Below are 13,246 nucleotides of genomic sequence, written 5' to 3'. Positions count from 1 at the left end.
TACAGAGAAGCCAACTCACAGGAGGAACTTCTTAAACCAAAACCTAATCAACAACAGAACCAATCACCACTGATTCTTACCACTACATTTACCCCAGCATCCAAAGACTTTTGTGGACCACAGTTGGTCTATTGTTAACATGGATGAGACTTTGTCATTATACCAAACCCCAAGACCTATGTTTGGGTACAGATGCAAAAAGAGATTAAAGGCATACTGTCATGGGAAAAAAAATGTTTTCAAAATGAATCAGTTAATAGTGCTGCTCCAGCAGAATTCTGCACTGCAATTCATTTCTCAAAAGAGCAAACAGATTTTTTTTATATTCAATTTTGAAATCTGACATGGGGCTAGACATATTGTCAATTTCCCAGCTGCCCCAAGTCATGTGACTTGTGCTCTGATAAACTTCAATCACTCTTTACTGCTGTACTGCAAGATGGAGTGATATCACCCCCTCCCTTTTCCCCCCAGCAGCCAAACAATGGGAAGGTAACCAGATAACAGCTCCCTAACACAAGATAACAGCTTCCTGGTAGATCTAAGAACAACACTCAATAGTAAAAACCCATGTCCCACTGAGACACATTCAGTTACATTGAGAAGGAAAAACAGCAGCCTGCCAGAAAGCATTTCTCTCCTAAAGTGCAGGCACAAGTCACATGACCAGGGGCAGCTGGGAAATTGACAAAATGTCTAGCCCCATGTCAGATTTCAAAATTGAATATAAAAAAAATCTGCTGGAGTAACACTATTGACTGATGCGTTTTGAAAAAAAACTTGTTTTCCAATGACAGGATCCCTTTAAAGGAGTTGTTCACTTTTAGTATGATTAACCTTTAGTATGATATAGAGAGTGATATTCTGAGACAATTTGATATTTGTTTTTTTATTTTTTATTATTTGTGGTTTTTTAGTTATTTAGATTTTTATTCAGCAGCTCTTCAGTTTGCAGTTTCACTAATCTGATAGCTAGGGTCCAAATTAGCCTAGAAACCATGCATTGATTTGAACGAGAGACTGGAATATGAATAGGAGAGGGCCTAAATAGAAAGGAGAGTAATCAAAAGTAGCAAAAACAATAAATGTGTAGCCTTACAGAGCATTTGTTTTTAGATGGGGTGGGCCAGTGACTGCCATTACAAAGCTCGAAATTTAGAAGGCAAATAATTAAAAAAATATAAAAAATAAATAATGAAGACCAACTGAAATGTTGCTTAGAATTGGCTATTATTATATACTAAAAGTTAACTTAAAGGTTAACAACCACTTTACGACAGCATGCAAGAGCGTGCTCACGGCCCAGACGTTCTGCTTCTTCATACTGGTAAACGCTTCAAAATTACCCACAGACTTACATGTACTGTACATCAACATACGTGATTTATGTCATTATTTGTCCTTGTGGATCAGCAAAAGCCATAAAAGATCAGAAGGCGGACCTGTTCTTAGACACTAAAATTACACTTAAAGGACACTCTCTACCTACCCTCAGATTTATGGCCATCGACCACCAGGTGATCAGGACTTGGCCCTTCTACAAAGTAATTCATGATGGATCTATAGACTGGACATGTTAGCCCCTAGAGGTCTCAACAAGACATTGCATTTGGGATGTTTCATTTGAACCTATTGGTCTGGAACACTGAGTCTGGGTTTGCTAGTGTCACTTTCCATGGACTGTTTGTGACATATAGTCACTAGCTACATTGATTTACATTGACTGTGCTTTATTGTTTATTTGGTGCTGTGTTATTTTGTTTTCATGGACACCCCAGTTTCATTTCTACTTTTTGCACAGTTTCCTCTATACACTGCATCTTCACCTACACTTTCTTATGCAGTCTCTATTTTATATCTCTCCCTGAAGTGCCCCTTACATGACAAACTACTTGACCGCTTTATGTGGAGAGTATGTGTGTTTGAGCTGAAATGTCTACCTTATTATTTATTGTGTTTATTTTATTACTTAAGCCAGATGCTTTTCTGGCAATGTGCATGATGTTTCTGTGCCCATAGGTGAGAATGCAGAGCACGTGGGTTGATGCTAAAAATCTACCTCATATTTTACTGTGCACATAGTTGCCAATCAATACTACTTTGTTGGATGCTTTTCTGGTAATGTGCTAGATGTGTTTTTAATTGGGTCACAGAGAGACTGGCACCACTGGAGATGATGTTTCGGGACCCCAGATAGGTATTTCGTGGCAGTGTCCACATTTTCCTTGGCATGGCTAGGGGGTGACCATCTTACAGCTCTGTGGGTGTCAAGTTCAAAAACAACATAAATTGTTAAACCAAGATTTTGGTCTAAGCTAAAAACCTACTCACACCCTCTAGTGGTAAAAGAATATAGTACAATCACTTGAGAAGCAGTGCAGTCTGTTTAAAAGTAACTATGTTTTTTGTGCAGGGCAGGGGACTTGGTGTGGGATTATCATCTTGATAAAGGTCTTGGTCTAGGCTGTTGTTTTTTTTTTTTTTCAAATCCTGTGAGTATATATATACCTCCCCTTTCTTATTGGGTGCACGTGGGCAAGGCTTACTTTACATACTAAACAAGGTAGCCCCAGCACTCTCAATATATAACCCCCTGAAAAAATATTCTTTCAGGGGGTTATATATTGAGAGTGCTGGGGCTACCTTGTTTAGTATGTAAATTAAGCTTTGCCCACATGCACCCAATAAGAAAGGTGAGGAGCGGCATTTCAGCTTGTTTGTTTAAAATTTTTATATTTTTGGGGAGGTGCCTCTCTCCTTAAATGCTCGCTCTCCCAACCCCCGCCTAATGGTGTCTTTGGAAGAGATCATGCTAAATAAAGAGAAAATCAGGTATGGTCTGTCTCTCCCCAAATTTTTTTCACTTAGGATAGGAACTGACGCATGGACACTGCCTTGACGGGGCGCGTCAGCTTATGCGTGCTTTGTACAAAATTTGTAACTAAAAGTGTATTTTTTAAGAAAGTTACAGTTCAGCTGTGCAAGAATATTTTTTCAGGGGGTTATATATCGAGAGTGCAGGGGCAACCTTGTTTAGTATATATATATATATATATATATATATATATATATAACACTACTATTATCCTAAAACACAGGTTAGCACATGGCTAAAAGAAATTCATAATGCTGTTTTTAATATAATTGAAGAAAAAAACAGTTTATATTAAATGTATTTACTCCCAGAATCTAATTCTGAAAAAATTTTGAACTTCACTAGGAAAAAAACATGATAACAATACTCACACTGACAGCCCAATGGATCGTTGGCACTCAACCCAAAGTAACCAGAATTACACTGGTCACAGCGGATGCCCTCTACATTTTCCTTGCACAAGCATGCACCAGCAAGGGTTCCAAGTCTCTGATTTGTTTGACTTTGACATAATCCATTGCCCTGGGTTCCATCTGGATCACAATCACAGGCTATGTGGAACAAACACAGCTAATCAATTAGCATATTAAAATAGAAACCCCAACATGTGCTCACACAAAGCAACAATAATGTAGTTTTCAGATTAAGGGCCAGAATCAATTAGATGAGAAATATTTCTTTCCTTATTCAGTTCCAGATTTTCCCATAGAACCAGATGCAAATCAACTTAACGCCCCATAGGGCCAAGTTTACATTACATTTATGGTTTATTAAGTGAAAAAAATACTTATGGGCAAGGTTCAATTTGAGGAGAAAAAACTCTTTCTGTTCCAATTTTTCCCGATAGAATTTATTGGAGTTTTCATGAGATAATTTGTAGGATAAGTTTTGCAATAGGAGCAGGTGGCAGGAGGCACAGCCCACATGAAGGTTCTGTCGTTCTCTAAGGCAGGAGGTAAGGACAGGGCTGGGGTGTGCCTTCTGTTGCTGCTCTTTGTACGGAGCACCAGACCAAAAATGTTGTGCACTGTGCAAAGAACAGCACACCGCTGAGTGCAAGTGCTGCATAGATTATCACTAAGGGCTATTTTCTTGCATCACTTAATACTATTGAAATTAAACCCCCCAGGGGTCATGAATGAACCCTTTAGTATTACCTCTCCTTAAATTGTGCATTGTACTGTTACTGTTAAAGTGGAAGATTTGTTTTGCTACCGCCATATAAACAGAACAAAAGTTGAGGTTCCACCATTTTATATGTAATTTTTCCTTGCTTATTGAAAAAAAAAAAGACTTACGGATGCAAGCATATGGGTCAGATGTATCTTGGAGAGGATTCCGATAAAAGTATGGTTTACACAGTTCACAATGATTTCCCATGGTGTTGTCTTGGCAGTCGTCACATACTCCACCACTGTTTCTGTTATTTGCTAGATATACAGCCATGTCAAAATGACACTTTTCAGAATGCCCATTGCAGTTACACTCTGTAAAAATAATTTGTATTTTAAAAGAGCAGTAAAATTTCTGAAACGATAAATTGCTGATTTACAAATGTAGTTGCTAAATGGCTCCAGTAGAGTTGCTCATAACCAACCAGCAATTGGTTTGCATCAGGCTAAAACTGAGGTCTGCTAGTTTGGGGAACTCACCAAATGAGCAGATCTGAACTTAATTTGGACACCCACATGCTGGGCCAAGTTGGCATTAGAGCTTTTTTTTTCAAATCCCCTTGCCAAAATATAAGGGGTTGCTCAAGAGTCACTAGTTGGGGATCACTGTTTTAAGGAGAGTATGTTGGCAGCTTTTATTGGCTTGTGTACGGTTGTCTTAATGAAAGTTAGAAATAAAAAAAGCAATCAATGAAAAAATATTGAAAAATCTAATCTAGTTTTTTGCTTGCAGTTATTAAATCATTTTTAAATATTTGGATTATTTGTATAAAATGGAGACTATGAGAGACGGCCTTCCGTAATTCGGAGCTTTCTGGATAATGGGTTTCCGAATAATGGATCCCATACCTGTATCTGTTTTTTTGAAACAGATCTATGCTAGATAAACAAATATGGAAAGGCTGAAGACACTGCTTAAAACACACAGCTATAGAATGACTTACTCCTGCAGGCGTTTTCTTTAAAGGCAACAGCTGGAGCCCATGGAGTATCATTATAAAATTCTTTACATTTTTCACAGTTCACGCCATCTGTGTTATGCTGACAGACACATTTCCCATGAACCTACAAAAAGTTATTCTTTATTACAAACATAAATCATTTTCTAATAAAACAAGTAACAAAAACAAAGATTATTGTTTCATTCTGCACTTATTAGTTGGCCTGTGTAACCCAACTGGGACTTAGTTAGCTATCTGTTAAAAGGTCAAATCATGGCACTTCCCAAATATCTGATATTTACTGGCATTGATCTGGTATTTTGTTGACTGTGCAATTTTTGCCATGGCCTTTACAAGAAAATCCACTGAAATGGAAAAGTAAATCCATGCATTGGTAAATAAAATATACAAATTGTAAATTCTCAAATGACAGATACTTACCTTATCAGGATGACTTAACACATCTCCTTGTGTATTCTGTAGAGGAGCACACTGGCGTGCATGACCATTGCAGAAGCAGTTTCCTCTAACAATCATCTCATAGACTGCGTAGTAATATTTCTCTTCAATTTTATCTTGCCACTGATTGCTTATTGCATCACCAAGGGTGTGAAGTTTAGTAAAATTTATTCTAAGATTTGTTATAGTAATTAGATCTAAAGCAGAAGAACATAAGATGCAGATTTTGGAATATTAATGGATGAATGAAGTCTGTGGGGAAAAAACTGGAAATGAATTAGGAGAAAAGTGTTTCCTTTTCAAATTAAATCTCACCTATATGTTTTTATGTGCTAAACCATAAAATAACATCTCCTCATGGAACTGAATTTGGCCCATTGTATAATATTGAAGATATGCAAGATACTATGAACCAATAAATAACTGTACAAAAATTGTAATTCAGTGCTCCATGGCCACTAAGAAATGGGATGTAAATACAGTAGATAATATCCCTAGGTTTTGGAATTCTACACTTCAGCCTCACTTAATTAACTATTTAATATACCCACCTTGTAGGTAACTTGCTCATGGGCAGTAATATGAAAAATATTATTCATAGTTGTCTGCCAAAAGGGTTACATTTTGCAAAAAGATAGTCAGGAGCATGATTTTCAATATGAAAGGAGTCCTCACACTATTTTCTTTTAAATAATAAGGTGCCAAATGTTTCCATGCTGACATTCTATTTTTTAACATAAATTGCGTACCACAGCCACATGTGATTCACTACCTCACCTCTAAAACAGCAGTTCTAAACACAGTAAGTTATTCATATAGTACAATCTATCCTAAATTATTAAACATATATATGGGCTTGACAGGCAAGAGGGGTATTATCTATGATAAACAATGTTGGGGGGGAGGCAGATAATGATTTTATTTACCAATAATTGAATTACTTCTCATTTGCTTTATAACACGTTATTGTACTTTGTGTTTCACAGATGTCATACCTTGGATAAATGGGTCATAAGGGTCTTCAATGTGAAAGCTGGGATCCAATGCTTTTAAAACCACCTACAAAATTAAGTTAACTACAGGTCATTTACTGAAAATATCTTTGTTCTTAATGCAATATGTTTCTCCTAATGTAGAATCAAAATCTATATATGTTTTTTTACTCCGTTTTCCTTTTAGACTGAAGCTTGAACTAAGCAAATTTCACCAGACACAATTTATTACACACAAGTGTGGACCAGCAATATACAGAAATTGCCACTCCGCAGTTCATCTTCAGGACAAATATTTCTATCTTTGCAATTAAAGTTAAACTTGAAACTTAGTGGATACATAGTTATATTATATATTCTGCATACTTATGTCTATAGCATGAGAGAAAAGAAATATACATACCTCTCCTTCAGTAGATGGCTCTATATCAGAGTATCTTGTATCACAAATGACATCTCCCACCTCATCCGCATGGCCTTGTGGTATGGCAGGGAAAGCAGTTGCACAGTTATGGGCAAAATACTTAAACACCTTCCATGTTTTTCCAAAATCTCTTGATCTTTCAACTAACATGGCAGATGGGCGAAAAGTCTGCACAAAAAAAGACAATATTATGTATGTTAAAGAAATTAAATGTTTGTATTGAGACAGGTATTTTTTTTTCTAATTTTAAAACCTCCTGCCACAATTTATTTTAGCACATAATTGTGTCAAAATACAATACAATTAAACACATTTCATTGTTTTAGGAAAATTATTCAAATGAAGCTTTTTTCACATTGGAACTGGATTCTATTGAGACCCAATATTTGCTTCAATTGATAGCTCTATTTTCCATGTAGTTTTGAAAATAAATGTTTTACCACTAAGGTTATTGGCACTTTTTGTTTTTGCATTGGGCAAATCACCTGACTATTTCTATTTTGTTTTCTGCCAAAGAGCAAAGAAGGCTCTGTTACTTTATGGCAGAGATTTTAGATATATTTCTAGAATTGAAAAATAAATCAAATGCCCATTAAATTAACCAATTGACACTTATTACATTGCAAGTAGAATGTGTGTGGCTTGTTTAATAATGAGGGTGATGGCATAAGTAGCTGGTGCATTTCAATCCAGGGAGAAAATAATTAATATCCCTTTTTTGCCAAACCCCCAACAACAACAGGCAGTTTCAATCCATAAGAATAACAGGTATTTCTTTATTGGCTGAAATATGCTAGTGGAAAATGTTACATGTTCCATAGAAATTATAGCAAAAAAGATTTGTTTAACTGGCCATACACAGGCTGATGCAAGCTGGCCTGTGTATGGGAGATCTCCTGACAGAAAGCTCCACAGATTTCTGGCCAAAGATTGACCAGATATTTATCAGACAGGTTTGAAAATACCATTGGATGAAGACCTTTGTCACATATGGTTTCCCAAAACCCAGAACAGACGCAAAGGTTATGGTCACGGCTCACGCTTTCGCCTATAAGAGTTGTCTTTTGCTATGGGAGGAGCCCTCCACTACTCGGATGCCACCAGGTGAGAGAACCAAGGCGTGAGTTCTGTGCATACAAGGGAACCGTAATGTGTGACAGGAGGAATGGGGTTAGAGCCAGAGGCATTACTATAGAGGAAGCAGACCCTGCTGCTGTAATAATTTCAATAAATATTGGTAAAACAAGTCAACCTCTAAACATTTTGGGGGCCTGAAAAATTATTTGCAGTGGGGCCCTGTAATATCTATTTATGCCACTGGTTAGAGCAAAGCATAGTCGTAGAACAGATGGGGTCAAAACCAATCAGTCAGTGCTTTACAGAGTCAGGATCTGGAAGGATTCTTAGTAACAGGCAAAGGTAATTTCAGGCGGTGTTCAATGACAGACAAGGGTCAAGGAACAGAGAAACCAGACTAGAAGCGCACTCAGGAACTATGTACTATAGACTTATGTTTGGTGATGGGAAGTAGGACATGGCGCCTTTAAATATTTGAATTTTGCACCAAGCGCGATGACGTCACTCGTGTGCCTAAAAAAGAAGATGTGCAGGTAAAACCTGAAACGTAGCCGCTCTGAACTAGGCTGTGGGCGTCCCCACAAGGTATCTTGTTGACACATTGAGGATTGCAAAGATATACTTCAACCAAGCAATCAAGGTATAAAGTGGATTTAGGATCTGAGTCCACTGTAATAAAATGCTCTGTAATAAAGATAGCCATAAAGCATATTGAACTGCATTTTGAGTGATTGGAAGAAGAAATTTCAATCAGAAAGAGGGACAGACACAACACACCTTGTTGTCTACTCCTCATTTACATTCAACCAGGACTACTAATTTATCTAAAAACCTTGGCTTTCATCTGTGCTGAGTGTCCTATACATACAAGTAGCATATAGTAGGTATATATAAATGCATTATGGGTCATTTATCAACACTGGGCAAATTTTCTTATGGGCAGTAACCCATGGCAACCAATCAAATCCATGCATTCCTTGTTGCTTGCAGCTGGCTTTAAAAAGCTATTCACCGACTGGTTGCTATGGGTAACTGCCCATGGGCAATTTTGTCCAGTGTTGATAAATGAGCCCCATTGAATGCTCATAGACTTACCAATATAAATGAGATATATTGGGCAGTTGTGAAAATTCTGTGGAGCATTGATACAGCCCTTGTATGATGGGTCTCCATTATAATCCAATACATCAATGCAATTTTGCCCAATGTGCAGGTGGACAATGTGTTCTAATATTGCCAAATGATAAGATCTTAAAGGGTTTGTTCACCTTCCAAACACTTTTTTCAGTTCAGTTGTTTTCAGATTGTTCCCCAGATATAATGATTTTTTTCAATTACTTTCCATTATTTATTTTTAACTTTTTTTCCAAATGAATGTTCCTGTCTCTGGTGTTTCAGTCTGGCAGCTCAGTAATTCAGGTGCAGACTCTAAATTGTTACAATTTTGCAATATTTAGTTGATACATTTCTCAGCAGGATCTTTGAAATATTAGCAACTATTGTATCAATTCTAACAGCTGCCTTTAATAAAACCCAGAGATTCTGCTCAGCAGGTACAAAGATAAGAAATGTATCAACTAAATGTATCAATTTAGAACAGTTTACAGGGTCGGCGACCCCCCCCCTCCCAGAGCTGTTTTAGAAGGTAAAAAATGTCAGGTTACACTTCAATATTAAAAATAGAAAGTAAATGGAAAAAGTCGTTATTTCTGGTGAACAAGTGAACAACCCCTTTTATGTCTAGTAAATGAGGCTTAATATGTATTGATGCGCACAAGCACAAATATTAAATTAATTATGTCTGCTTTAAATGTATTTTTCACAAAGTTAACTGTTGTTTTGTTCCCTAGGTTCGGTAAATTCTCACAATTTACCGAAATATGTGTAAATAATGCAATCCACATATATATATATATATATTAGTACCTTAAATGTCAAAACAAGGTGGCTGAACTGAAATAATGTCTCCAAGTCCAGTCTGATACTAACATGATCAACACCTAAAAATCAATAAACAAGAAAACATTACTTAAAAAATGCATACATTAAATAATTGGTTTGATTACAATGGGTTTGATCTCTTTTTCATTATTGTTACAATAAATCTTACTATAGCTGTATTATTTCAAAATCAATTTTAAGAAAACAATGACACTATGCAGATTTTGTAAATAGAACACTGTATGAAATATATCAGTTTACTACTCTATATAGCCATTTCTATAGAGCTCTTCTGTTATGTATTGTATAAATGTGAGACCTATTGCCCTATTCAACTTGAATGGCTTCCCAAATGGCTACACAGCTTATTTAGGTAAACTAGTTTCTGTGGATAAAGGTAACAGTAACAGTTGAAAACTTTCCTGACTTTAACAAAATAGAAACATCCAAGCAGAAAATCAACTTATTTGTGGAGTGTCATGTATGATTATCATGGTTGTTATATAATAAAGTGAACCCTTCAGGATGAAAAATCAAACAAGTGCATAACAATGGCTTCGATCTTGTGCAGATGAAAATAACAGGCTTTTCTGGCCTAAAATCACTCACACTGAAAAAAATTCTTACCATTTTCTGATTGCCACCACTTATTTTTCCATTCAGGTTCAAAGGTTGTTATCACATTCTCAATTAAGTGACTACTGGGATTGCCATAAGGATCATATGGGTCTCTTGAATCACATTGAAAACATTTTTGATCATCCTAGAATGAAGAGACAAAATTAATTGAGCAGATTGCATTGGAGTTCAAGGTTGCTAGCAGTTATTCAATAAATGCCATGATTTCTGAGAATATATCTCTAAACAAAATGAGAACACAGTCCTAACAGCAGTCTTGTATCTCATAGTATTGTATACAAACCTTATAATTAATCCAGTATACCTTAATCTCTATTTCATGAACACAGATGACATTAATCATTTATATCGCAATGTGGGTCAATTATTGGGTGCATTAGAAATTAATGCCAGGTTAGCATTTCAACTATTTTTTATTAAAGGAATTGTTCCCTGTAAAAATAAAAAATGGGTAAAGAGATAGCCTTTGCAAAATAAAAAATTGTCTTGAGGGGGGCCATACGGGACATAAATGTAATAAAAGCAAACTCACTGAACAGTCATGTATAGATTACATTTGTGGCTAACTAACTATATTAGACACATTTTTTATTTTGCACAGCCTATTACTATTTACCCAGGTTTTATTTGTACACTGAACAATTCCATTAAAGGAAAAAGAGGGAAAATGTTGGTTACACTGTTTTCTGCATTAAGGGACTTGCAAACCTTCCATAGTGCCCCTCTGTGACACTAGCTCTCTAAAGCAGGCAAATCTTAATTACAAATGCAAAATGATTCACCATGACTAATATTTAACATATACAATGCTGTGCAAATTGGCATTCCCAATATTCCACAGTAATCCAAAAGGAATACTGTTGCTTCATTGTTCTGTGGTAGAAAACATATTTTTAATGCTTCCAATTGTAGGAATAAACAACATTTGCAAAGGAATGTTTCTAGCCTGGAAGAGCTGGAAAAAAGTTTTATTATTGAGAGATGTTGTTTAAAGCATGCCAAAGTTACCAAACTGCAGCTCCCTTGTAAATATGGTGTAGTTTGCTGGCATATTTCGGTAAAGTAACAGAGAAAAATATTGAATAGTATAGTGTGAAATATTTATATTTCAGTTTAATATCTCCAACAAATAAAGGGCCAGATTAAATTAATCGAGAAAAAGGTTTATCACGTGAAAACTCATGGATGAGATTCAGTTTGAGATGCAATTCAATTCAGAATCAAAACTTATCTCACTGTTGATCACATCAAAACTCAACTGAAGTCTATGGGAAAAAAACTGGAGCTGAGTTTGGAGAAATCTTTTTTCTCCTCAAAATTGAATCTGAGTTTTCATGCGATAAATCATGAGATATTTTTTTCTCACTGAAATGAATCTGGCCCAAAATGATTGGCAGCATAAATATGTGCGATACATGTTTATATATGGTAACACTGAACAAACTGAACAAAGTTTACTGGATGGGGTACTCCAGTATATTGAAAGTGGAGTTTTTTTAGCCATTGGAAAGGTCAAAAAAGGCAGAAGAGGAAGGCAAATAAGTAAAAGATTATTTTTTAAAAAAAGACAAAAATTGCCAATCCCAAAGTTGCTAAGAACAGGACAATTTTTGAAACAGTAAAGTTAACTTAAACTACCACTTTAATTTAGCACTTACCTCAAGATAACTAATAATGCAATATTTCTGAGGTCCATCCAATCCACATGTGGAAGAAGCAGAGAGTTGCCTACTCCGCCCCAATAAGAGATCTCCAATTACAGGGTGGCATGACCTATTTTCACAGTTTTCCTCAAGTTTCACTAAACTCAGTGCTTTATAGGAAAAACACATTTCATTACTTCAGTACTGCAAATAATGCAGACAGGCTTTAAAATCCCTATTGACTGTCCAAAATGATTTAACTGTGTTAAGTTGAGTGTTCTTTTAGATGGAAATTGAAAATGTATTATACTTACAATTTACTACAATTTACAAGAACAACTTACCATTAGAGATTATAAGACAGATTCAATTAGATGAAGTCTAGTAGAAGTTCCAGATTGTCCCATTGCAATTTAATGAAAAAACATATCTCACCATTTATTACATGAATGAGGGACTATAATAATAGGGGTTAATGGGAGATATTTGCAATGCAAAAATGTATTCCTTTGTTCAAATTAATATAGCTTTTGTGAAGCTGAAAACTGTTAAGTGAACACTTCCAATAGTGGAAGCTTGAGAATGTTATCATTTGTGCCAATGAGCAGTGTATGTAATAAAACATTTTACTCCAAATTTGCTCCAAAAGATTACACAACCTCCAAGCATGCCTTAAAAGTGTGCAATGAGCAATTCAAATTCACAATGCAATAACAGTCTAATGTTACAATGTGAAATGCAAACTTTTGTTCTCATTTGTGGATGTGTTTCTTTGCGCCTGTTTCTTTGTGTTGTGATTCTTTGCGCCTAGGGTCAGTATTAGAACCCCTTTCCAAGTATGTGGACTACCATCTTCAGAAACTTGTCTTGAATATCCCTACTTGCCTTAAAGACACAACAGACTTGTTGATTAAACTTAATCAAATTACAACCATACAACCGGGACTCTACTTTGTAGTATAGATGTTCAAAGTCTCTTCACCTCCATTCCCCAGGACGAGGGTATTAGGTGTATAGAAGATGCACTATTAGAGACCAACATCCCAAATGCTTTGGTTTATTTCCTTTTAGATTGCCTAGAAA

At 35.9% G+C, this 13,246-nt stretch overlaps 1 protein-coding gene across 2 annotated transcripts in view; it reads right to left on the bottom strand.

The window, feature by feature from the left end:
* Positions 1–13,246, bottom strand: part of lamb4.L (laminin subunit beta 4 L homeolog) — a 69,858-nt gene that overhangs the window by 45,436 nt on the left and 11,176 nt on the right. For both annotated transcript variants that reach the window (XM_018252638.2, XM_018252640.2), the window contains exons 3-11: positions 12,179–12,333; positions 10,509–10,644; positions 9,867–9,940; positions 6,843–7,031; positions 6,443–6,506; positions 5,430–5,644; positions 4,992–5,112; positions 4,174–4,362; positions 3,247–3,426 (exon numbers count right to left, since the gene is read on the bottom strand). In XM_018252638.2, coding sequence (XP_018108127.1) covers positions 3,247–3,426; positions 4,174–4,362; positions 4,992–5,112; positions 5,430–5,644; positions 6,443–6,506; positions 6,843–7,031; positions 9,867–9,940; positions 10,509–10,644; positions 12,179–12,333 — 1,323 coding nt within the window. The remainder of the gene's footprint in view (positions 1–3,246; positions 3,427–4,173; positions 4,363–4,991; positions 5,113–5,429; positions 5,645–6,442; positions 6,507–6,842; positions 7,032–9,866; positions 9,941–10,508; positions 10,645–12,178; positions 12,334–13,246) is intronic.

Source organism: Xenopus laevis, chromosome 3L, assembly GCF_017654675.1.
Source record: "Xenopus laevis strain J_2021 chromosome 3L, Xenopus_laevis_v10.1, whole genome shotgun sequence".
In the NCBI taxonomy this organism is placed as follows: domain Eukaryota; kingdom Metazoa; phylum Chordata; class Amphibia; order Anura; family Pipidae; genus Xenopus; species Xenopus laevis.
Note: the sequence above shows the minus strand (reverse complement) of the source record. Positions and strands in the feature narration are given on the sequence as shown.